The sequence below is a fragment of the Carica papaya genome, chromosome 6, assembly GCF_054855325.1.
Source record: "Carica papaya isolate Zhongbai chromosome 6, ASM5485532v1, whole genome shotgun sequence".
NCBI lineage: Eukaryota > Viridiplantae > Streptophyta > Magnoliopsida > Brassicales > Caricaceae > Carica > Carica papaya.
In genome coordinates, this window is record NC_142314.1 from 16,260,801 (window position 1) to 16,286,726 (window position 25,926).

A 25,926-nucleotide genomic window follows, 5' to 3' on the forward strand; every position below is an offset into this window, starting at 1 on the left:
ATATATAGTTATATAAAAAATAATATAAATTTTATTTATGTAAACAAATACTAATATATATATATATATGAATAATTTCATCTACCAAATTCACTAAATCTATGAACTCTTTTCATTTAGCCCAAAATCAACCCACCAGATCCATTAATTAAAACCCAATTTTCATTAGATTCACCCAAAAATCTACTTAAACTACACTCTCTTTCAGCCCTAAATTTAGCCCAATCAAACACAACCCACCTATGAATGGGGTTTCTGCATAAAAGGGAAACAGAGCAAAGAAGGTACGGATATCAAAATAAAAATAAATAATTATAATTATATAATATTATATTAAATTTAAAATAATTATTTACTATGAATTAAACATATTTAATAAAGCGTGCCGCATAAATAAAGAAAAGAGAATAGAAATATAATTTTTATTTAAGAAAGTATAACAAAAATTAAATATATTTTATAAAATTATAATAAAAAAAATTATTAATTTACCAAATATTACCGTCAATGATTTTTAAAATTTATTATTTAAATATCATCTACTATAATTCCATCGAATTAAAAGTAAAAACAAATAAAATTTTATTATATTTCTAGAATAATATACATTAATTTAAACAAACAAAGTGTAAGAAAAAAGCAAGTGGTATGCTAGGTAGAAACGTCTTTTTCCTCGTAGTGCTACAAGTCGCGGGGTTGCGAGTAGAGAAGTAGAGAGTATTTGGGTTTCTGATTAAGTATTTACGCGGAAGGAGGTTCTCTATTGTTCTTCTTCTTCGTCATGTGACCTGAGACGCAGGAAGAGGGAACCAAGAGAGAGCTTGACGAAAGAGCTTGGTTTACGTTCTGTTTTTTAAAATAAAAAAAAATCAGAGAGCAGAGGAAGCAGATTTGTGTGTTTTACGCAGAGTTTTTGGGTGTTTCCTGCTTAATAAATTTGTTTTAGGTTTCAGGTTTCTCCTTTGAACGGCAATGGCGTCAGTTCTCTCAAGGAAGCAGAAAAAGAAAGATAAATACACACTGAAAGAACTCAAAAATCTCGGTCGTGAGCTTCTTTCTTCGCGGGCTCACATCAACAATCTCCCTCTTCTCCTTTCGTTCATATCCTCGTCTTCTCCTCCTCAGTATGTGCTTGAGTCACTTCTTTCTCTCCAGTCATTCTTCACTCCTCTCCTTCCTCTGCTTCCACTATCTTTGTCAAAACGTTCGCGGACTGAGCAAGACCCCTCGGAGAGGGAAGAGGATCCTGAAGTGATTTACAGGACATGGCTGAAGTCCAAGTTTGATGACTTTGTTAGGTCGTTGATCGATCTTTCGGTGTCTCGGGGATCTGACGACACATTAAGAGTGAGCTTTTCTAATACTTTGTACACACATATATTTAAGTTGGTTTGGGATTGTGGTTAAACTGTTTGTTAATGTTATTTATTGCCGTCTGGAAGCAAAATTGTTACGTCTATTTCTTTATTTTTGCTTTTGTAAGCTGGGAATTGTTTATGATGCTAGATACAAATGATAAACTTATGATATTCTTGGAATCTGTGTGCTCGTAAGGTAGCTATTAGGTCAGGTATCAGAAGATGGAATAATGCCAATATCTTCAAAATGTTTCATAAGTAGTAGTGTCTTGTTTACTCAAATTTTGTGATGAAAAGAAATCTAAAACCAATTACTTAGGATCCTTTTTCAACGTTTTGTTTCTGGATTTTTTTTATTAGGAAGTTGTTCTGGATGCCCTTATGGAACTCGCAAAGCGGGGAAGTGGGGGAAGATTTAATTCGGCTATATACCACAGATTTCTTCATACTTTTGTGAGTTCCCTTCAATATTTTGTAATTTATTATGGTTCTTACTTCCTGAATTCATTATATGATTTAATTGTTTCTTTGAGTCTCAAAACGTATTATTTTTTTGTTTGAGAGTTGGAATGATGCTGAGATTTATTGCTCCTAATGTACTCATTTGCAGGTTCACTCTACAGAACCTGCTAGTTTTCTGCTAGACTTGCTTGCATCTAAGTATTTCAAGTACATTGATGTCCGGTACTGTCATGCTCTGCTGTGATGATTCTCTATTCTGGTCTTCTGCCGCTATTACATTGCGTATTCTCCATGCTGTTCCTTACTAGGGAAAGAAATATTTGGCTATATTTATGGACATTTTTTTTTTCGGGTTTATGTAGTTATTTTACCTACGTCAGCATGGAAAAACTGGTTAAAGCTTTGGAAGCCAAAAACATCTCTGGTATTTTTTTAACCATTCTACACATCTATGTATACATATATATATGTATATATTTTCCATAATTTCTTCTTGTTTTTTTTTTATTTGCATTTTCTGATAGTTGATAAAGTTCTACGGGAAACTGCTGAAAATGGTCTTCACTCGGGAGAAAGGTTAGTGGATATACACAAATCTCATATTAGTTTTTTTCTTTTTTTTTAAAGAAAGAAAAAGAGCAGTTCATTAAATAGCAGAAATAAGGTGGAATTCAAATAGAAAGGAATTAAAAGATAAAACTAACAAGATACTCAAGATGTCAATGGTGTCCCATAGACCTTAAACCAAACTGAGCGGATGGACTTTAAACAAAATACCAAAAGGATTGGAATCAACCATTTTCGACTCTATGAAAAGAATGACAAACATCCTCAAAATCTTCTAATCCTTTCCTTCCACATCTCATATTTCTGGCCTCTCTTTACTATTAGTAGATGTCACTGGAGGTATAAAGTGGAAAGGGGTTATTTTTACTGGTCAGTGGGGCGTTTGGCTAGCACACAATTCTTGAATTTTTAGTAATGCACACTACTTTTAGCGAATTGTGGAGCAGGTCAGACTTTTTTGGTTTCCTTATGGGCCAAAGCACTGAAACACTACCCTAACATAAGCATACCAGACCTACACCACAACTGGGACGCCTTTATTTTCAGTTATTAGCTTGTTTTCATTTCTGTTCTCTCCCCTTGTGGAAAATTCTGGTTTTTATTTCATATACATATATATTTTGTAATTTTGAGGAGGATGTCTTATTTTCCAGAATTGTACTTTATCTCTTTCCTTTCTCAATATACTTCTTTTAGATAAGAAAAAAACTAGGGGTGTAAATAATGCTAAATAATACTTGTGCTTTGGGGACTACTGGTTTTCGTCGCTAAAGTAATATAACTTACTTTTTTAGGGTCATCGCCTAGTACCTCTCTGTTCTCGTATTGATAGCATAGTCTAGGTAGGAACTGTTCTGGTCCAGCATGAGGCATTTCAGTCACAGTAAACATGATATTGTCGTTTCTACTTTCTTGCAGCATGAAACATTCTATTCACAATATACATGATATTTTATCACGCATCCCCGCTTTAGAAGGCACTGATGAAAAATCTGAGTACAAAATGTGGAGTAGATCAGGTAATTGCTTGTTCTTCTTAAACTTATCATGTGTATATATATTGCTTGATGCTTATGAGTGGAAGGGCAAGCTCATGCCTGTTTGCCGACCATGACATCATCGATCTCCCTAGATAGTGTGGGACAAGCTCAGAGAAATAAAAGGATCGCCCACCCATATGAAACTCGTAAAAAGAATTAATCAACTCAGTTTCTTGCTCGAACAACCTAACCTAGTTAAGGGTGAGGAAGTTAAGTACCTTATCTTGAAGGCATTAGGCATCTAGATTGCCTGACCTTTGCATTCAGTCTCTACTTATTGCTCGAGTTTATTAGCCATAGACTGGTGATATAAATGCACAAATGTACATTTAATCATACAATCGCATGGGCATCACACATATATACAACAAAAGTAACAATCACATTATTGTGCTATAGAAGGATTTTTTTTTTTTTTTTGAAATAAAAGAAGAGAAGATGTATTAATGTGAGATGTTAAGAGAGCACCACCCATTTACAAAAAATTTACATGTCAATTAGTATATCTACAATAAAATCTAGATTTTCAAAACATTCAAGATTATGCCCTAAAACAGTAGAGCCAAAATAATGAAACTATTTATCTTTGATGCTATTAAAATCTGGTTCAAGTCCTTCAAAAGCCCTGTTGTTTCTCTCCTTCTAAATAACCTAGAAAATGATAAAAGAGATTAATCTAAGCGTTTTGTTACTACTCAAACCTTCCCATACTAGAAGTTCAGAATAAAAAAAATCTGCTACTACACAAGAAATCCCTAGAAGCCCAAGTATCGTGCTCCAGAGTTTGTGAGATGTTTGACATTTGAAGAGTAGATGATTACATGATTCAAAAGATCGCTTACATAGAAAACATCTGTTGACAGTAATATGCCCTCCTTTCATCAAATTTTCTATTGTGAGGATTTTCCCTTTTGCAGCTTTCCAAGCAAAAAAAGCAATTCTTTGGGGGACACTCAATTTCCAGATAATTTTTTAAGGAAAATGATATTTTTCATTAGAGTTATAACCGGACAGAAAAGAGTAGAGAGAGCTGACACTGAAGAGGCAATTCTTTTTTAATTTCCAATGCATTTTATTGTTTTGATTTTGTAGTTGTGTGTTTGCCAATAAGTGAAGTAAGAATTGATAATCTTCTAATTCCTAATTTTGAAAGTTCCTCATCATTGGGACACTCCAGGAGGCAGGAATGACTGAACTAGCAATATCATTTACTATGATAGCTTTGTTTCTAGTAATCTCATAGATAAGGCGATATTTATCTTTTAATTTTTCTGAACCGCACCAAAAATCTTTCTAGAAACGAATCTTGAACCAATTACCAATATTCCATTTTGAGCACTGAAATATCACATTATTTAGTGTGATGATGTTCTTCCATAAACTGTAACTATAGTTGTTGTTTTTAATATAAGAGAGATTTTGTGGATTGTCATTATACCATTTTGAGTCTATCACTATTTTCCAGAGACTGTCATTTTTCTTCCAATACCTCCAAATCTATTTATCAAGAAGTGCCTTGTTTAGTTTGACTATTGATCTTAGTCCCAAACCTCCTTCTTTTAAGGATTTTTTTATCTATAACCAATTCACTAAGTGGTATTTCTTGTAATTTTCACTATCACCCCAAAAAAAGTTATATTGGATCTACTCTAGTTTCTTTGCCACCTTATTTGGTATGTTAAGCACCGATAAAAGGTAAATCGGGAGATTGGAGAGTGTACTTTTAATCAAGTCAATCTACCTCCTTTTGATAGAAATTTTTTCTTCTAAGTAGATAATCTGTTATTGAACAAATCGATCACAGGTTCCTAGCAATTACTATCATTGTGCTTGGTGCCAAGAGGAACCCCAAGGTAAGTGATAGGTAACTGTGTCTACTTACAGCCCAAAACCACACTGAAGTCTTCATTTCTAAAGTTGTTTCCCAGCAAAACCATTTCAGATTTTTAGAGATTTATATTTAAAGCGGAGACAGTCTGAAAGTATAGTAGAATACATTTTAGGAAGATGAGAGAGCTGAAATCCAGTTGACAGAGATTCAGTGCCTCCATCACAATAATGAATAAGAGTGGAGAAAGGGAATCCCCTTATCGTAGGCCTCTAGAGGCATTGAAAAAAGTGGAGGGCCCACCGTTGACGATCACAACAAAACTAGTAGTGGAAACACATGTTTTTATGGAGCTTCTCCATTTGGGTCCAAAACCAAGTCTCAAAAGTATATAATCCAGGAAATTCTAGTTAATGTGATCAAACATCTTTTCCATGTCAAGTTTACACAAAATTCCTTCCTTGTTGTGTTTAATGGCTTTGTCAACTGTTTCATTAGCAATTAAAATGGCATCAGGATCTATTTCCCATAAACGAATACGTGTTGACAGTTTCCGATGATGTTCTTTAATACATTTGATAATCTTTTTACTAGAATTTTGGATAAAAAATTGTAAATACATCCAATGAGACCTATAGGACAAAAATCATTATAATTCTTTGGCTGAACTCTTTTGGGGATCATGATAAGAAAAGCAGAGTTGAGTGATCTTACAAAGGTGTTGTAGCTGTGGAAATCATTGAATAGCTCTAATATGTCATATTTGATGATATCCCAAAAAGATTGAAGGAACTTGACGTTGAAACCATCCGGACCTAGGGATTTGTCCTCATCACATTCCTTAAGGCAGCCCAAGATTTCCTCTTCAGTGAATTTTTCTTCAAGCTGATCTCTTTCACTATCACTTAAACTGTTGAATGGAAGATTGTCAAGATTGGGTTTGCAGTTATATTCTTCACAAAACAATTTCTGAAAGTGTTCTTTTGCCCTTCTCTCAAAGCTTCATTACCTTTGATGCATCTATCATTCACAATAAGTTCGTCAACAAAATTTACTCTTCTTCTGTGGTTAGCTAACATGTGAAAATATTTAGAATTCTTGTTCTCGTCTCTAAACCATTTCTCTCTTGATTTCTGTTTCCAAGAAATTGCTTCTAAATGTAGTTTTTGTGCCAAATCAGTTTTCAAGAAGATTCGTCACAAAACAATTTCTGAAAGTGTTCTTTTGCCCTTCTCTCAAAGCTTCATTACCTTTGATGCATCTGTCATTCACAATAAGTTCGTCAACAAAATTTACGCTTCTTCTGTGGTTAACTAACATGTGAATATATTTAGAATTCTTGTCCCCGTCTCTAAGTCATTTCTCTCTTGATTTCTGTTTCTAAGAAATTGCTTCTAAATGTAGTTTTTGTGCCAAATCAATTTTCAAGAAGATTCTTCTATTCGTATCAGTTACAGACAATGAAACATTTTCCTCTTTTCTGTCAAGGAAATCAATCTCTGATAGGATGTCGTTAATTCTTTCCTCTTCCATTATGCTTGCATTTTTCGCCCAACTTTTGATTTCTATTTTAAGTCTTTTTAATTTTTGAGCAATTCTGAAGCTGATGGTGCCAGAAATATGAGTATGAGTCCAGACATTTATCACCAGGGATTTGAAGCTGTCATTACCCAGCCATTTATTATCAAGTCTGAATGGAATGGGACCCCATTTGATTCCGTCAGAGGAGAGCATGATTGGGAAATGATCTGAAATGGGTCTAGAGAGCACATTTTGACTGATCCCAGCTAGGTCAAGAAACAAGTCGGATGAAACCAGAAATCTGTCAATTCTTGAACAAGATGAATGTTCCCTTTGATTGCTTCACGTCCACCGGCCCCCTTTTAATGGAAGATCATTGAGATCCAAATTATTAATCAACTTTTGAAATTCCTCTATATCAAATTGTGAAGACATAGTTCTACCCGCCCTTTCAGAACTTCTTAAAACTATATTGAAATCATCTCCAACATCCCTATTATCCCATAAGTTTTTGATAGCAGATAATTCTTCACTAAGTTTTGTCCTTTCATCATTGTTACCCCTACAGTATACAACAAAAAAATACCAAGAGCTTCTATTATTTAAGTTGAAAAAAAGACATGACAGAGTGGTCTCACCTGGAAGGAAGTTGTGGCATAGAGAGTGATCTTTTCTCCACATAATTAAAATCCCACCAGCAGACCCTTTGGTAGGGAGAAACTGCCAGCCCACCTTGTCCATTCACCAAATGCTTTTAATTATCTTCTCAATAATCGTTTCCATTTTTGTTTCTTGGAGGCACACAATGGAATGTTTCCATCTGTTAAGACAACCTCTAATGATACTTCTCATTCTCTGGTAATTTAGACCTCTGACATTCTAAGATAGGATTTTTTCTATCATTTGATAATCTTGGTTTCATCACCTGATCCCTTAGTCTTCTTGCTGTGTGTCCATCATAGTTTATGGAGGAATGGAGTCTCTTTAATTCTCTTGACACATTTCGTTCTATTTCTTCTTTCCCGATTGCAGTAAGGGAGGCTCATAAATTCTTCCTTCTATTTTCTTTTGTAAGTCAAAAAATAGGTTCTGTGTTTCCATTTCATAACTAAAGAAAAAGTACCTAACTCTTCGCTGATGCATAGAATATTCTGCACAATCCATTCAGAAAATAATATAGGATAGTATTTTTTGTTGTCGTTTAACAACTTGTGAAGAGAGGCTGTAATTTTTTTAATGTGCATGATTTTATCATTCTGAAAAATGTTTTCTCCGATCGGTGCTTGTTCTCAAGCATGTATCACCATTTCCATCCCCATGTTCGGTTCCTGTGCATGTATCATCAATCTTGATTGAGAAACTTCATTTAAATTTATACTTGGGTTAGGGATTGATGGCATTTCATCTTGCCATTTGTTTGAGAGAAACATGGTCGAGGCAAGATCACATTCGGGCCTCCCGATTCCTTTTTGAAACTCAGATGAATCATGGTAAGGTGTCTGTTTAGGGTTCTGGGTTGCTGCATTTTCTTCTTCATCTTCTCTGTTCGGGCATTGCAGAAATTCTTCCAACAAGTTTGGACATGTGTTCAGGTTTGAGTTTGTGGGTTTTTTCTTTGTTCTCCAGACCCAATTTACCTTCAGAGCTTTCTTGATTGGGCTGCTCTTCTTGTTTGAGACTCTGCTCGGGCCCGCTTGATTGTGCCATTTTCCTTTCTCTGCCCAGGTGTATTTGGGCCTTAGATTGTTTGCTTTCCTGTCTGGAGTTGATGAGTATTTGGGCTTCTGGACTATAGTTTGGGCCGGAATTGTTTTGGAAGCATTCCTGCCGGAGTGGTTTATAATTTGAATTGTAAAAATCAGGTTTTTCATATGCAGGTTGGGTACTTTCTCCATCGCCCGACTAGGGTAGAGCGTAGTGGTTTTCAACAGTTTTGCGTATGATTTCTTGTCAACCATTGCAAAAAGGACGCTGAAACTGCTTTTGTAGGTAGGACAACATAAAGAAATCTGAGATGCGTCTACTAATGGCTGCTGGAAACATGAAGGAGGCTTTTTAGTGTTTATGGGAATTGTGAAAGGGTTTTGCAGGGGAGTTTCAGTAAGCTCAAAAATAGCTTTCATGATTTTCCACTAGCCCCCCGCCTCAAAACCATCAGGAAAGAAGATTCTCTTAACTAATTTTTCATTTTCTTCCGAGAGGACAAGATTTCGGCCTCGTTTGTTCCAAACTATGGTAATGAAGAGATGTCGATTTTGACTTCTTATGTTTCTTCCCCAGATTTTTCCGCCTTTGTTCCAGTAAAAATCGCTCAGACCTTCAACTATCCAATGGACTTCTTTTTTGTTGAGCGCAATGGATAATCTGTTGACTAATCCATTCTCGTAGATTCTCAGTCCATCTAGGTTCTTTCCATCACTAACAATATCGAAGGATTTTCTCCCAATAAGTTCAAATCTTTTGGCATTTGTTGGAGATATTATGAGGAGAGGAATAAGAGCTCGGTCGGCCTTTCAGCCGACCCAAAAAACGTTTAAAGCAAACTGTTATTTATGTTCAGTGAAAAGAATAGGAGAGAAGAAGAAGAAGAAATGGTGGTCTGGGTTGGTTGGGTACAGTCGCAAAAGGTAGAGAGAATTTTAGAGAGAGAGAGAGGAGTGAGAGCAGTATTTTCTTTCTAGACTCCTTACAGGCTCTGGTGTACAGAAATGAATTAAGAATTTCTTTGTTAGGGTTTTATTCTTTGTTATCTCTTTGTTTGTTGATTCTTCTAATTATTGTTCTGCCTAACCTTATCTCGTTTGCTCTATTTTGTGCTATAGAAGGAATAATAGATACAACACGCATACTCATTACATGCTAATATATACTAATGAGCAAGAGAGAGAATAACAGTTCATAATATGCATACCAAAATCAATAAACAGGAAAAGGAGAATGTATTGACATGGGGCGGTCATGTGCCCATCTGGTTAAGTCATGTGATTTTGGGTTTATCGTGTCGACTCTGAGATGAGTCAATGAGTGGACGTAAGTTAGAAACGCAGAAGTTGAGACACTGTCAAAATGCTAATTGGCTCTTCAATTAAACAAATGACAAAGATATAAGAGAAATTAGTATTACCCTTAGGTTTCTTGGTCACTCCAAAAGCGGGAATGGATTTCCTCGTGTTAGCTTAGCATCTTGAATTATGAAAGAAACTTGTAGGTTTCAAATGTGTAAAACTGTAGTAAATAAGGTAATGAGTAGACAAGTTGGTAGAATTTAAATTTGTTTTCCTGGTCTCCCTGAACAAGTTGGTGGAGAGCTCTAGTTATAGAGCTTGGGAGAGGGTAAAATAACTCTAAATGGTCTTCAATAGTATTACCGAGGGCACTTCTTCATTAGAGCTGATTGACCAACACTTAAATTTTGTCTAATGATCAGTTGCAAGTGTAGAACAATTGAATCCTTGGTTACACAACCAGAATGACTTTGATCATCGGATTTTATTAAAGTTAGACGTATAGAGCTGTCACAGGATTTTATTACTCGTACACTTTTTATTTTTTTTAAAAAAAGCTGTCATCAGGCATTCGAGTCATTGGAGGGTTGTAATGTTGGTCGAAAGGAACACGTGGTAAGAGGTGACCTAGTTGAACTTAGGTGATGCGAATTGTTTCAAGGTCGCATGGCTCTAGGTGTCTGGTTTGTCAATTTAGCTGAGCGCTGTGGGTGTTTTTGGGCTTTTCAGCTTATTTTGAGTCTACTAAGCAGAATTGGTCCATTTCCAAGAGAGGACCTGGTCATCCACAGATCTTCATCCGGTGTTCTGATTCTGTGTGTGCAAAAAGCAAATTCTTAATTTTTTTTTTTGTTTCTTTTTGTTATTAGTATACGTAATTTCAGTTTGCTATTTCATAGCTCCTACTATGTTGGAGCACTTGTCATTTTCCGTTGTCTATCTGGATTGAAGATGGAAAAATATGCTCTGATATTTGCCAGTGGCTCATCCTTACACCTCCCTGTATTATAACTATAACAATCATACTTTTGTAGTATGCTGACATATTTTTCATTTACTAAATGGAAGCAATTTTTTGGATGTAATTTCCAAAATTTACATATGTTGTCTACATGGAATATATAATATGCTTAACAGTGAAAAACAAATATGAACATGATAATGAAATTTGAAACTTTTGAAATGCTGTTGTTAGTGCTTCTTTAGAAAATTACTTCATTGTGTTTGATTAATTTACAGACATATAATCTATATGTGCTTTCATGAACTTATGGATACACACATTAGAATATCGGAAATAAAAACTAATTGTTTCCATATGCAAAATGAGCCTGAGTTTTCTCTTTTTCTTTGTTAATTTTCCATTAATTTGCTTCTTGTTTCTTTCTTGCTTCATCCAAAGAAGAAGCTGATTGCCAAGAAACTTCTACGCTTCCAAACATGGACGATAAGCAGCTCAAGACTCAGAAACATAACAGTAATGTATGTTGTCAGTAGTTTTCAATATAAGCATATTTTTGCATCATCTTGACATAATTTCTTAGTCTTAGATTATTTGTGTAGCTATTTTATAATTTGCTTGGTTGTTCGCTACTTGTTCAGGTCTTGTCTCCTACCATGATGTTCAAAAAGATGAAACTGAAATTTAGTAAAGCGTGGATTTCATTTCTTAGATTACCACTTCCACTTGATATTTACAAGGAGGTAATTCTTATAGTTTACATCCTCTGCATATGTTCATCACTGTGTTTTTTACCTTATCATGTCTATGATCCTTTCCTAATGGGATAAATGTGTAGTTTGGCATGCATTGTGGATTTATTGTGATAATATTGGGGGAAAATGTATGATTTTAAGTGTTCATGTTATGCCTCAAGAATTGACAAAGAAAAGAAAGTAGAAGAAAGAAAAGAAGTGGCAGAAGACAATTACAGTGGAGGTGCAAGGCCTACCCAGGAGGGAGGAAATCTGGACTGATCTCCATAAGTGTTCAATTGCATAATGAGACTTTCAGTAATGCATTTTCGGAGGCTAAAATTCCATATGAGGTTGAGGTTTTGGTTTGGTTTGGTTTGATGTTCTGAACAGGCTTAACAATAAGGATCTGTGCAAATTCACAGACCTGCCCTTTCCCGGGATTTTTGTTATATATCTCTAAGGGGCTGAGTCCTATAGTCACTTTTTTTTTGACACTATGAGGTGGCTTGTAGGTTTCGAACCTGTCTCTTTGTACTTTTGTTTTCAGGTGGGTCGCCTTGCCTCCCCTTGAGTGTTTCTTCTATATTCTCCTTAAGGGAGTTGGACAGAAGGAAGCTAGGGTTCTTTGAATGCTTGCAAGTTTGTGGGAATTGTTGTTGAGCATAATGCTAGACTCTCTAATATTATTATTTATTGTCTTTTTTTCCATGGAAGGGAATATTTTTCTTCGCTTTTTATGGGCCAAGGCTTATGGTTTCTTTAGGGGTGTCTTTTTGGCTATTCTGCAAAGGATTTGGAGCATTGTTGTTTTGATATTCTTCTTCCTCATCTTCTTTTGCTGTTTTAAGTGGATTTCTTGCCCTCCATTGTTGTGCATTTTTCTACTCATTATAATAATATTTATTTTCTCATAAAGAAAATTGGTAGAATTAGAATTATTGTACGTTAAGTAGGGAAACATGTTCAACTAAGGGCATTGAAACTAAGACTCTAGGGTTCATGGTATCTTTTGTTATTAGGAGGGGACTAAGATTTATGTACTATTTACCTATGAACATATAAACAATTTGCACCAATTAAATCAATTAGTATTAATTAATTAAAAATAGGTTGTAGAGTCTATTAACTCTAGGGATTCTTCTGTTCTCTTTAACTAGCCCTAAACCCTAAATTCCATATATCTCAAGCCGTAACTTAATCTCAAAGTACTGGACTATAATTGATTGGCATTCGAGCAGGATGACTGACTTCAAATCTTTTTGGCTGTAATTTAAATTTTCCTGCAGATGTACCTGTCAGGAACAGTGTAAATTGAGTGGTGAATCATTTAGTCAAGTTAGTTTTTAAGTTAGGTAAGATACTGCAGGGATCACAGGCTTGAAATCATGAAGATGAAAGCACTGGTTCTTTTGTTTTTTTTTTTAAATAACGAAACCACTGGTTCTTGAATGTTTAGATCTTGAATTTGCGTACAAGTAATAGTATATTGATTATGAAGTACTAATTAGTAGTACCACACCTTTTTAATCTGAAATTACTGATTTTTTGTGCTAAAGACTATTTTGTTACTGCATCATGCTTGTTTCCTACATAGCTATATTGATCTAACTTTTTTAATATTTTTGGACTTCCATGACCAAGTCACTTTTCTTTTACTATGAAAATTGCCAAGACGCCACTTAGACTCACAAACATAGTGGGTACCTGCACCCTAGTCCACATAATATAGGTGGAGGCTTAGTTTGCATATTTCTTTTCTTTGTTGATACATATTTCTTTTCTTTGTAGATACAAGGGATATTTTATTCTGTTCTCGACTTTGTTAACTCACCTGCATTATGTTCAGGTTCTTGTTAATCTCCATCAGGCAGTCATTCCCCATCTGTCTAATCCCATAATGTTATGGTGAGATTGCACATAAAAAATACACTCAATATGTATATGAGATTATTTATTACATAATTATTTGAGTTTGACTATTACATAATGTGGTGCAGTGACTTTTTAACAAGATCGTATGATATTGGTGGTGTTGTCAGTATCATGGCTCTTAGCAGCCTCTTTCTTCTCATGACACAACATGGTCTGGAGTACCCCAACTTCTATGAAAAGCTTTATGCTCTATTAGTACCTTCTATTTTTATGGCAAAGCATAGGGCAAAATTTTTTCAGGTAATGCAAAATGGTAAACACTGAATTGTTGATTGTCATATAAGAGGTAGCCATTACAAATGATCAAACTAGAGTACCTTGAGGTTGCTCTATTTTAATTGGAAGTTTATTTCCTGCAGCTTCTTGATTCTTGCCTGAAGTCGCCATTGCTTCCAGCATATTTAGCTGCTGCTTTTGCTAAGAAATTAAGTAGGCTGGCACTTTCAGTTCCCCCATCTGGAGCACTGGTTATTATAGCTTTGATCCACAACCTTTTGCGTAGACACCCTTCAATCAACTGTTTGGTGCACCGGGTATCTGGAAAATCTGACTTTTCAGTAGTTCTTTTGCGAATTTCTTAATAATTGAATGGTCGTTGACATTTGGATTTGCTAACTTGCAGGATTAGCAGAAATATTTTCATTCTCTTTCCTTATTTAAAAAAAAGTCCATTCTCTTTCGGTTAACTCCTCTTTTTCTACAAACTTTGTTTTCTATCAGTAGTTCTTTTGCGAATCTCTTAATAATTGAATGGTCGTTGACATTTGGATTTGCTAACTTGCAGGATTAGCAGAAATATTTTCATTCTCTTTCCTTATTTAAAAAAAAGTCCATTCTCTTTCGGTTAACTCCTCTTTTTTTACAAACTTTGTTTTCTATAAACCTTGTTGGTTATTTTTAATTTATTGCAATAATTCTCCTTGTTTTACCTCTCTGCATAAGTAGTTTGATCCACACACACACACACACATAGATATTAAGACACTATTTCTCACCTCGGTGGTCAGTAGTGAAATGGTTTAAATTGGATTTGTTACCTTAATATCTTTTCCCTGAAATTCTTCTGGAAGTGTTAACTTTGTGAAGAATCAGTTGTCTTCATAGGGAAGGACAGACTGTTTGGTTTATTAGATGATATCACTGCAATTTTCATAGGGAATGGTGTTACATAGCTTTCAGATTCTGTTGCACTTTATTTATAGAATTGGTTTTTGAATAAGTAAAATGTGATAATTTGAGTAGCATATATGTCAGAGAAATGAAGTTGTGGTAGTTGTGCAGGAAATTGGTGATGAAACTAGGAAAAGCTATTTGAAGGCTGAGGAAACTGTTGATAATGCAGGGGATGTAGCTCACACAGAAATGTCCGACAACAAACCTGGCGTTGACCACTTTAACAATGAGCAGTATAACCCCATAAAGTCTAATGCCATGAGTAAGCATGCTTTGCATTGTTTTGGACAGGTCCATGTATCTTTCTGTAAACATTAACTAACATTTGAGTCTTTGAAACCAACCTTAGACTGTCAGGATGTGACTTGGTCAAGCTTTTGCATGTCGAAGATATCCTTCTGTATCTTCTTGGTCTCTCTTGTTTGCCTAACTCTATTGACGACTAGGATCTTGTACTTGCTCCTCGAATTCTATGTAGAGAAATCCTCACTAGCTATTTTGTTTCAGGAAATTGTTCTCAACTTTGTATTTCTACTTTAAAAATTTTTTAATTGTTCTCTAAATTGGGAATAAATGTTCAAGAAATTTTCTAACAAAAGTTTCTTTGTTTTTGTCAGATTGAACATCTTTTTTAATGTGTTTAGTACACACATACATGCACATATACGTTTATTACAAAAACAAAAAAAAATTATTACTGAACAGCCAAAAATTGCAAATTCATTAAATAAAATAGATGCACTGTTTTTCGGGTTTAACATTGGCTATTTGCTCTTTCTGGTTCATAACAGAACCAAGTTTTTTTTTCTGATGAAGAAATAACAGAACTAAATAGTTGATTCTAAATTTCGACAAACAATATTCTTGGTGCTACATGTTTTTTAATCTTATCAAAATTAGTTTGATTGGCTTGGAGTTGCCTACTTTAGAAGCAAAATATATCTGATAATCTAGAGAAGCTCCTGGAGGTTTATTTCAAAAAAAAGAAGCTCCTGGATGTAAGAGCATTGAATATCAGACCTTTGCATGTCATAAAAACCATTGATTTGAATCCCTCTTGTTCTTAATGTTTCTGGGACATCCAATTTCATGCTATCATGTTTCTATGTGTACTGCCCTTTTTTTTTGGGTCTACAACTATACATGCCTGTGCTATATTTATGTGCCTCTAATGGACATTGTCAAATAGGAAGCTCCCTTTGGGAAATTGACACACTCCGTCACCACTACTGTCCACCTGTTTCAAGGTATGTAACATATTCCTGATTATCACACTTTATACATTTGTGTGTTTATAATATTTTATGTTTTGTTTTTAGGTTTGGTTTGTCACTGGAAAACGATTTGACTGTAAGGGCCAAAACCACCGAAGTCAACATTCAAGATTTTAGTTCTGGTTCATACGCAACGATATTTGGAGATGAGGTAACATAACTATTATTATGTTGTTTCACAGAAAATAGTTGTTAATGCTTAATTTTTGTGTGAATTCCTCAGCATTTATAATTTTGTTGAATGTTATTGTTAGCAACTGGCTATGTAAGAGTTTATTCATTGTTTCCTTCTCAATTGGTGTCTAATACCAAAAGTTGAGAATTGAATCCAATTCCTGTTCCAAATTCCAGTCTCAAACTTATATCAAACTTCAAATTGCAGATTCGACGGAGGGTAAAACAAGTTCCTTTAGCATTTTATAAAGCAACTCCTACCTCATTGTTTTCAGAGTCTGATTTTACTGGGTGGAGTTTCAAATACAATGATGGTGAGGGAAATTTTACAGAAAATGATGACAAGATCATTACTTGCACTTGTGAAGAAGATGATATTTCTGCAAAACGACAGAGAATAGAATCGTGATGAAAGTCCTCTGTGGAATCAAAATTATTTACAACAGCAATTTTGTAGGTTTGTATTTTACAGGTTAAAAGCTAATGTTCTAAGTGGATGGTCACCTTTGTACCTAGAATTTTGAAGGATGTTTTATTGCTCACACTTTTATTAGAGATGTCGATGAGGCAGGTTTGGAGCGGATTCTCAGCCCGTCCATATTACATACGAACCGGCTGTAAACCCTGGGCAGGTTCAGAAATTGTGATTTTGTTTTTACCAAATTGTCTCAGATTTGCAGGTTGTCCGATCTATACCCAATCTGTTAAGACAATTTATTACTATGTACAAAGATCGGAAAACCAAAAAAATTGAAGTGGGAAAGAAAACTGCAGAAAGTTATATATCCATTCAAAAAAATTCTTCAAAAAAGCATCTCCATCAAACTTCAAGGGCCAAAGTAAGAAAGATACTATGTATATACTGGGTTACTTGTTGCTATTGTTGGAGAGTTGAAGCAGTCAAGCATAGTCGTCACACACAGTGGAGCTGTGGAGTAGATGGAATGGAGGGCTCGAGCAGAACCAACTGTTGCTGGAGAGTTGAGGCTAAGCATGTGTCGTGCACGACTGGAGCCGTGGAGGAGGACAATTGGTGCAGAAACAGCAACTGGGGAGTAGAAATAACAGCTGCAAATGTAGCTTGAGGAGGAGAATTGCACGAGAGAGATTCAAAACCAGCAAGGGTAAATACTTTGGTCAAAATTAAATGAAAAGAACATTAGAGGGGTATACGTTGGAATAAATAAGATATAACATAAATAATTCACGTTTCCAAATGCTATCAAAATAGGTATACAGGCTCAATAAGAATCATATGACCTTTGAGAACAAACCCCATTGAAATAGGAAGCAATAATCAAGAGGGTTTTTCTCGATGATACCAAAATATTTCACATAAATAAAATTTTAATATCCATAATTCGAAACAGGTAGATATAATCTAAAAGTTTTTATTTTACAAAGATCACGCACAAACTACATTTGTCCATTGTCATCCGGTTATGGACTTAACAGAAATTCACACATAAAGTGGGGGAAAATTAGACTCTCAAGAATTAAAAGCAATGTAAAAACAAAAAACTAAAAGCTAAGTTTCTTCTATGATCTCTCTATGAAATTGGCTTCATTGAGTATTACATTTGATACATTATATTTGGTTCTTTTGTCATTTCTCTGAAAAGTGGCTCCAATCTTTTTAGGGTTGTAATTTGGAAAAAAAAAAAATGGTTAAAGAAAGAGGAAATGGAAAGAAGGGGCAATCATTGATTGAGATTATGGTAGTAATTTTATCCGAAAAGGGTAAAATATAGAGAAGACTAATGAATAATTATTTTGAAATAGTTACTTAGTGAGAAATATAATTTAAAATAAATATAATGATACGTGCACGTATAAATTCATTGGTACATTATTTATTTTTTCGTTTACCAATTTATAATCTAAAGTAATTATTAATTTTTTATGTATAATTTATTGAAAATTTAAAATGAAAAAATTTCAATGAATTAATACGCAAAGAAGAAAAAAATTAAGAAACTACCAAAGAGACTTTATTGCATACTAAAAAACACTCATAATAGATCCTAATGAAGTAGAAACAAAAAGAAAATCATTGTTAATTGTTCTTTTCATACTCAAAATAAAATAAAATGCAATTTGGAGAATCATTTAAAATTTTAGCAAAATTAAGAAAACCCAAAATTTATTAGTATTAAAAGTTAAAAGAAAATGAACAATTAAGATCAATCTTTAATCTCTTTTAATAAAATGTTGGTGGTAAATAACTTTGTAATATGAAAAAGTTTAGTATTAAGCATTTTGGATTAGAAAATCAAAATTTATAAAGATCATTATGAATGGGCTTATAGAAAGATAATCAACTTTCACAATGACAGATTTTTGTTCTTGAATCAAAATGAGAGTTCTTTTAAATAAAATATTGCACTTCTAATGTAACAATTAGTATGGTAGTGATGTTTTCGTGCAGGTTTTTGTCCTTTTTTTTTTTGTTTAATTCCCCATATCATTGAGAACCCTATTTTAATTTCTATAATGAAGATAACTTAAAATATTGAGTTCTATAAAAACTCAAACTGAGGTAGTTATACATGGTAAATTTTTACTCCGTACATCAAGATATAATATTTCTTTATTGAAAAAAATGGTGCATCCACGTGAAAATTGACAAATATCTCTTTGACATCTTCTTCCATGTCCTTTTTCTTAGCCTTATCAATTTTGGATAAAGAATTCTTATCATTACTAACCTTAGAGAAACATAACTTTTTAGTCCATGGATTCTAATTGTGTAAAAAAAAAAAAAAAAGTAGAATTGATTGGGAAAGCTCCTGGATCAAAAACACTTTTGACCTTGAACCCAATATACTTATGATGCAGAAACTTAATTATCTAAATTGGACCTTTCCTACAAGAATCGCGATCAATGTATTAAAAACTTATGCAGGTAATTGGAAAAATAAAAATGAATTGAAAAGACATCACGACTTACCTAATAAATTGATTCATGATTCTCCGAATTAACAAATTGGTTGAAGCAACCTCCCTTGAAGAAAACTCAAATTAACAAAAGTTAATTTGAACAACAAAACCTGAAATTTTATTATCACTCTGAAATTGATTGTGAATTACAGCCTAAGATGAAGCCTTTATGTTGACTTTCAATAAAATAATTTTAAATAATTACAAATACTTGATTTCTATCCAAGATCTAGATTTTTATTTAAATTCTAATATCAGAATAATATTAAAATATTCCTAAGGATAGAATTTTATATTAAAATAATACTTAAAAATTAATAAAATTGTAATACCCGTAATTAATTTTAAAAACAAAAATTTAAAATTAATATATAAAATATAATTCTTTAATTTATGAATTTTTATTTAATGTAAAAATTAGGAAAAATAGGTGGAGGATGAAATTGAAAATAATTTTAGGAAAAATTGGTGAAAATTTGGGTTGTGGAGGTGTTTTTGAAAGAAAAATTGAAAATTAAGGGGTCAAAACGTAATTTAAGAAAAATGTGTCACATAGGACCGTCCAGTCAGCAGCTCCAACGAACCAGACCACGTCGTGTGGTAAGGCACGTTGATGCAGTGCCACGCAAGAAGCCACGCTGGCAATCTGCGTGCCCACAATCAGACGGTCAGGATTTGTTCCCGCTCGTGTAGACGATCCGGATCTATTCCTTCCTCAGGCGTGATCATATGGTCCAGATCAAATCGTGATAAACGGTTTAAATTCATTTTCTATTTAAACGCGATCGGATGGTCGAAATCAAATGCAATGGACAACTCATATTAAAGGAAGACATATATAAATATCTCACTTCACACTGAACTCTAACCCTAGCTGCCAGCCCCCCGCCAGAAAAGAATAAGCATGACCAAATCAGAGTAAAAGAACCGATGGATGAGCCGAAAATCACAAGTAAAGCTCAGCGTCGTAGCTGCGGAACAAATAAAAAATCACATCCGATGAGGCCGTTCTCGATTCCCGTTTCGTGCAGGTTTTCCACCATTGTATTCATCATTTTGTTTCTCACAAGTTGACTGAAGAAAAATGCCAAACCATGAAGATGAGCTGGCAGAGCCGCCGCACCAAAAAATCCCGCAGTAAGCTTATGTTATTTGACTTTTTTCGACCAACTGAGACCCCTTAACGTATTTTTTTGCAGAGATGAGTACAAAATTGGTCGAAAATGGCCAGTCCGAGGTAAGCTGTCGCCACGGGCGACGATGCTGTTGTGCGAGAATTCTGAAATTGGCTGAAAAATGATTTTAACACTGGTTTTGAATTTTTTGGGGTATTTCTAAGTACTTGGAGCGTGTTTTAATCTCTGAATGAAATTTAGAGAACCCGAGGAATGCCAGTAGGCGCGGCTGAAAGTTTAGCATTTAGACACCGATTCAGGTTAGAATCCCTCACCTTATTCTTTGTTATGTAATTGAAGTCTAATTATAAATAATACGGTATTTTGCATAATTTAAAAAACTTCGATAACTAATTACAGGTTATTAATAGAGCTGAAACTGCTTATTTATTACTGTTTGTCATGTTTTAACTGATTGTTTAATTTTACAGTTTTAAATGCATGATAATACACTGGAATTGGTAATATGATTTAGTTGTGTTTCTTTTATGCATGTATTGCTTGTTTTGCGTGATTTATAGTTAAATTGTGAAATTGGAGATTAAATGTAAACGGAAAATTGTTTGATTAAGTGAATGAATGAATAGTAGCCTTATTGGATATCTTGGAAGATGGTGGATGGACCGGGTGCATAGGAAATTCTACCGTGAACGTTGCCTCATATTTGACGGGGTATCGAGAATTAGTATTTTGGTGTTCATACCGGACGGAATATGGGGACGGCCCGTTTCACCCTAATACCGGACGGGGTATTAAGGGATTGTATTTTTAGGGCTCATATTGGACAGAGTATGGGGACGGTTGGTTACTTGTAAATGTTGAATAAGGGTTCACGTGTAGTGGGGATATCCCAATGGACTCCCATGGATACCAGTAGGCGGATAAAAAGGAAAAGTTGTTATTCTGATTAATTGAATATAAGATTATAATATTGTTTGTGTTATTGCCTCTATAGGTTAGTTTTGGAAATTTCACTACGATAAGTGTACAATAAATGATTTTACTTATGATAAATGAATTTACTTAAATTAAGAGCTCTATTAGTTGTTTCATGATTTTTACCAACATTCATTATGTATCGGTGACTAGTGTGACATTCTTGCTGAGCTAGTGCGATTCATTCTTTCATTAACCATTTCATACCAAGATGATCAAGATCCAGATCTTGATCCACAAGAGGGTTACGAATAGGATGTTCAGTTGTTTACTTTTCATTTATTTCTTTGATTTTTCATTGTTCTTTTAGAAGAGTCATTCTCATAACCCTATTGGGTATTCTGAATTATTGTGTAAGGAATGTAAACCCTAACGTTATTATTTCGCTTTCGCATTCGATTTATAATTTATTTTATTTTTAGTTCCGGGTCATTACAATTGGTATCAGAACTGCATTTCTTGGAACCATTCTTTACACAAAAACTTAAAAACACCAAATACGAACTATCGCTTACCCCTTCCTTTTGAAAAATAAGTCGAAAGACACGAATAGATGAGGTCCATTACTGAACATGGCAACCCAAAATGGTCACCTTGAGAGGATGTCAATCGACTTTTCGAGATTTTAAAGAGACTTATCTCTGCTCAGTGGGCCAGGAAAGTGAAGAGGGAACTATCTAACCTTTCATCACTTTAAAACTATGAGTCACCCCTATAACGAAAGGATTCAATGCCACCTTGAGGCAACCTTGCTCCTCCGTCATATCATCCGATACCGTCACAATATAATTCGGAGCCCCCACCGTATTATCTGACACCATTACAAGGCCACCAGGTCCCTCCCCAGCAACATCTAGCCCTTCTTCTGCGGGACTCGGTTTCATCCATGATGGACCTGATAGAGATTGACACAGGAACCCTGAAGTATTTTTAAGAAGGAACTGGTTAGTGACGTGTCACGCCGCCGTAGATTGTTTCCACGAGAGAAATTGTATTTAAGCCTCCTAACAAAGAGTTATTTAAAAGCTAATAAAAGTTTCAAATATTATTCTTCCTTAACAAATTCCTTAATATATAACGTTTTAACTCGATTGTTTTCTTTATAATATACAAACTTAAGAAAAAAATTTGTATTCAAGAGATCCCGACGGTCTAGCATCCACCCTATTTCGATTGCCTCTTACTGCATGAGTCGTGTTGAGATGGAGGAGTTGAGAAAAAATATATCAATGAATTGCAGGATAGTGGATTCATCTGATATTGTGTGTCCCCTTAGGGTGCCGGAGTCATATTTGCAATGAAGGGGGATCGGATGTTAAGGTTATGCATTAACTATAGAGGACTAAACAAGGTCACGATCAAGAACAAGTACCCCATCCCCAGGATCGATGACCTTTTTGATTAGTTATAGGATGCCCAAGTCTTCTCCAAAATAGCCTTGCGTTAAGGTTACCATCAAATAAAGATCAAAGCAGAAGACATTCCCAAAATAGTTTTTCAGACTAGGTACGGACACTATGAATTCCTAGTCATGCCATTTAGACTAACTACCATACCAACCATCTTCATGGATTTGATGAATAGGGTTTTCAAATATTCCTAGATCAGTTCATCGTTGTATTTATCGATGATTTCCTGATCTATTCAAAAAGCAGAGAGGAGCACGTTCACCATCTGACTCCGGTTTTGTAGGTTCTCATAGAAAAGACGTCGTATGCAAAGCTGAGCAAGTGTGAGTTTTGTCTCGAGTAAACTACCTTCCTAGGGCATATTATATCAAGGGATAGAGTATTAGTGAACCTTGAAAAAGTTGAGAAATGCTCGGCTGGGAAAAATTAACCTCGATCAAGGAGATTTGTAGCTTTCTGGGAATGACAGGTTATTACCGCATATTTGTAAAAAAAAATTTCTAGTCTATCTACTCTTTTCACTCAGCTCACAAAAAAAAACGTCAAGTTCGAGTGGAATGAGAACTGTGAAAGGAGTTTTTAAGAACTAAAGAAGCAGTTGACTACCGCACCTGTGTTGGCCTTGCCGACTGGACAGGTAGATATAGAGTCTATAGTGATGCCTTTGGGTTGTGTTATGATGCAGCATGGAAAGTTCATAGCTTATGGGTTTAGGCAGTTGAAGAGTCATGAGAAAAACTACCCAACCCATGACTTAGAACTTACTGCGATTATATACGCCTTGAAGACTTGATGCCATTACTTTTATGAGGAGACTTTTCAGATCTATACCGACCATAAGAGCTTGAAATGCATATTCACTTAAATGGATCTCAACATTCATCAGAGAAGATGGATAGAACTCGTCAAGAATTACGATTGCAACATCTTGTATCACTCGGGCAAGGATAACATGGTAGTCGACGCACTCAACAGAAAAAGTACAGGTATATTAGCTCACATAATGGTTTCAGACTGCAGGACAATAGGGGCCACACAACAGTTACGACTTTAGGACCTAAAGAGAGTCACATATTTAGCTCACCTAACTGTTCAACCTGAGTTGATTCAGAGAATAAAGGAAGCTCAACCCGCTAATTCTACCATAGCAGCCCTCAAAAAAGATGCAAAATAGGGAGTTAATTCAGAATTTCGAGTCTCTGCCGATGAGTTGCTTAGATTTCAAGACAGGGTGTGTGTTCTATGTGATAGTGAACTAAAAAAGTATATAATGACTGAGACTCATAACTCAAAGTTTGTCATAAATTCCGGAAGTACTAAGATGTATCAAAGTATGCGACTCCAATTTTGGTGGAACGAGATGAAAAAAGATGTGGCCGACTTTATTTCCAAGGTTTAGTATGTCAGCAAGTCAAAACAGAGTATCAATGCTTAAGCAGGCTACTTTAGCCGTTACCAATTTCAGAGTAGAAGTGGGAATACATCATAATGGATTTCGTGACAGGATTACCCAGGCCACCCTTAGGACATGATGTCATTTGGGTAATTGTTGATCGGCTTACCAACTATTACCTTTATAGGTCAGTTTTGCAAATTTCGCTACGGTAAGTATACAATAAATGATTTTACTTAAGAGATTCATTAGCTGTTTCATGATTTTTATCAACCTTCATTTCTGTATCGGTGAGTAATGTGATATTCTTGCTGAGCTAGTGTAGCTCACTCTTTCATTAACCATTTCAGATTAAGAGGACCAAGATTCAGATCTCAATCCACAAGAAGGTTGTAAATAGGATGTTCAATTATTTACTGTCCATTTATCTCTTTGATTTTTTGTTGTTCTTTTAAAAGGGTCATTCTTGTAACCCTATTGGGTATTTTGAATTATTGTGTAAGAAATGTATACCCTAACGCTATTATTTCCTTTCTAGTTCTGGGTCGTTACAAAAATATTAACTAGATAAATTTTCACCCTTCTACCATAATTTTAATATGCATAATTCTACATATAGACTTCAATTTGAAGGAAAGTCTTTCTTGGAAAATTTAGCATAAAAAAAACACATGGAAAAAATGGAAAAAAGTAGAGAAAAAAGTCATCACGAGAATCCAACTCTAGCTCGCATGTTCCAGGCATGTGGGAGGGCTCCTGCAGGTGCACGACACTGTTAGCGTGTGTGTCTTCATCCATGTGTGTGCCAGTTTCCTCTCGTACATCTCATGCGTGCATTCTATTCTTATGCACATGCAAATTTAGCCCTTGTGTGCATAGTTTCCCTATGCGTGTGCGGCTTGCTATTCCACACAAGCGTGTTGCGCAAAGTGCAGAGGAAAGGCCTTCTCGCACGCTTCGCGTGCTTCCTTCACATGAACAAGTGGCCCACGGTTGTAAGTGTAACATCCTGAATTAGAGTAGTTAAATTTTGTTATGAGGCAATGATTTTAATATAATTTTAAATTTAATTAAAGGATAATAACAATAATAATAATAACAATGATATTAAAATAAAATTAAGTTTAGAAAGAAAGGTGGAGAATTAACTAAGAAAACCCATTTGGGACTTTTTTAAAAATAATTGCCCCTTCATAACTAAATAGGGGTCTATTTGAAGAGGAATTGGACAAGTATGAGCTAAAATGTAATTTTAAAAAAAGCAGGTCACATGGAGGCCGAGTCAGCAACTCGACGAACCAGAGCAAGCCACGTGATGGCTACGTCAGCAGACTCTTCACGCGAGAGTCCATACTGGTAATCCACGTGCTAAGGTGATTGAATGGTCTGCGTTCGTTCCTGCGCACATGGATTGCCCCAATCACCTCCTACTGGAATTTAAAAGAACGACCAAGATGGATCATGTGATTGATCAAATAGTGGCGCGATCAACGGCTCATATTTGTAGGGCTGACTGATCAGACGGACCAAATCATGCACCGGAGAAAGATCCAAATTTCCCTTAAATGGTCCTGATCAAATAGCTCCCACTGCGCCATGTAAGCCCGATCGAACGACCAAGACTAAATAGGGAGAGGTATGTAAACCTCTCTTTAGCCAGCTTCCCAAACCCTTGCCGACCAGTTGAACAGAGAAGAAGCAGTAAGGAGCATCGAAGAGAGTTTAAGCATCGGAGAAAAGATAATGTCGCAGTGCAAAAAGTCAAAACTGACACCAGTAAACACAATTTACTCCCATTTTTTCTATTTTACCATTCTCGACCATTTTTAACTATTTTCAACATAGATTAATTCAAGAAAAGTCAGAAATCGAGAGAGAGGAGACTAGCAAGTCAAACCCGATTTCGGATTTAACATAACCAAGAGGGAGGAATATAAGAGAAGAAGAACCAAACGGCAGAGTCCGGTTGCGTCTCCATGCCAGAACCCCAAATTGACCCTGGTGAGTGTTCTTGCTCCTTTTCACCGCCTTTTACTTATTT

The 25,926-nt window shown here is 35.1% G+C and overlaps 1 protein-coding gene across 2 annotated transcripts; it reads left to right on the forward strand.

The window, feature by feature from the left end:
- The first annotated feature begins 659 nt into the window (after positions 1-659).
- EMB2762 (CCAAT-binding factor) lies at positions 660-16,695 on the forward strand. Of its 2 annotated transcripts, none has more exons than XM_088222034.1 (15): positions 660-1,347; positions 1,719-1,811; positions 1,969-2,042; positions 2,183-2,244; positions 2,345-2,396; positions 3,306-3,406; positions 11,184-11,263; positions 11,384-11,485; positions 13,326-13,384; positions 13,477-13,651; positions 13,771-13,944; positions 14,693-14,846; positions 15,774-15,831; positions 15,904-16,009; positions 16,241-16,695. In XM_088222034.1, exons 1-15 carry the CDS (start codon positions 973-975, stop codon positions 16,439-16,441), a joined length of 1,866 nt encoding a protein of 621 aa, XP_088078160.1. In that variant the 5' UTR covers positions 660-972; the 3' UTR covers positions 16,442-16,695. The 2 variants fall into 2 exon arrangements, with proteins under 2 accessions (XP_088078160.1, XP_088078161.1); XM_088222035.1 differs by having other exon boundaries at positions 11,187-11,263.
- Positions 16,696-25,926: the final 9,231 nt, after the last annotated feature.

What these genes read in the sequence shown, in the direction of transcription:
- EMB2762 (XM_088222034.1), top strand. Translation starts at nt 973, where the DNA reads ATGGCGTCAGTTCTCTCAAGGAAGCAGAAAAAGAAAGATAAATACACA. An exon ending in TTCAAGTACATTGATGTCCG is followed by an intron (nt 2,043 to 2,182) that starts GTACTGTCATGC and finishes GGGTTTATGTAG; the next exon opens with TTATTTTACCTACGTCAGCA. An exon ending in GGAAGCCAAAAACATCTCTG is followed by an intron (nt 2,245 to 2,344) that starts GTATTTTTTTAA and finishes ATTTTCTGATAG; the next exon opens with TTGATAAAGTTCTACGGGAA.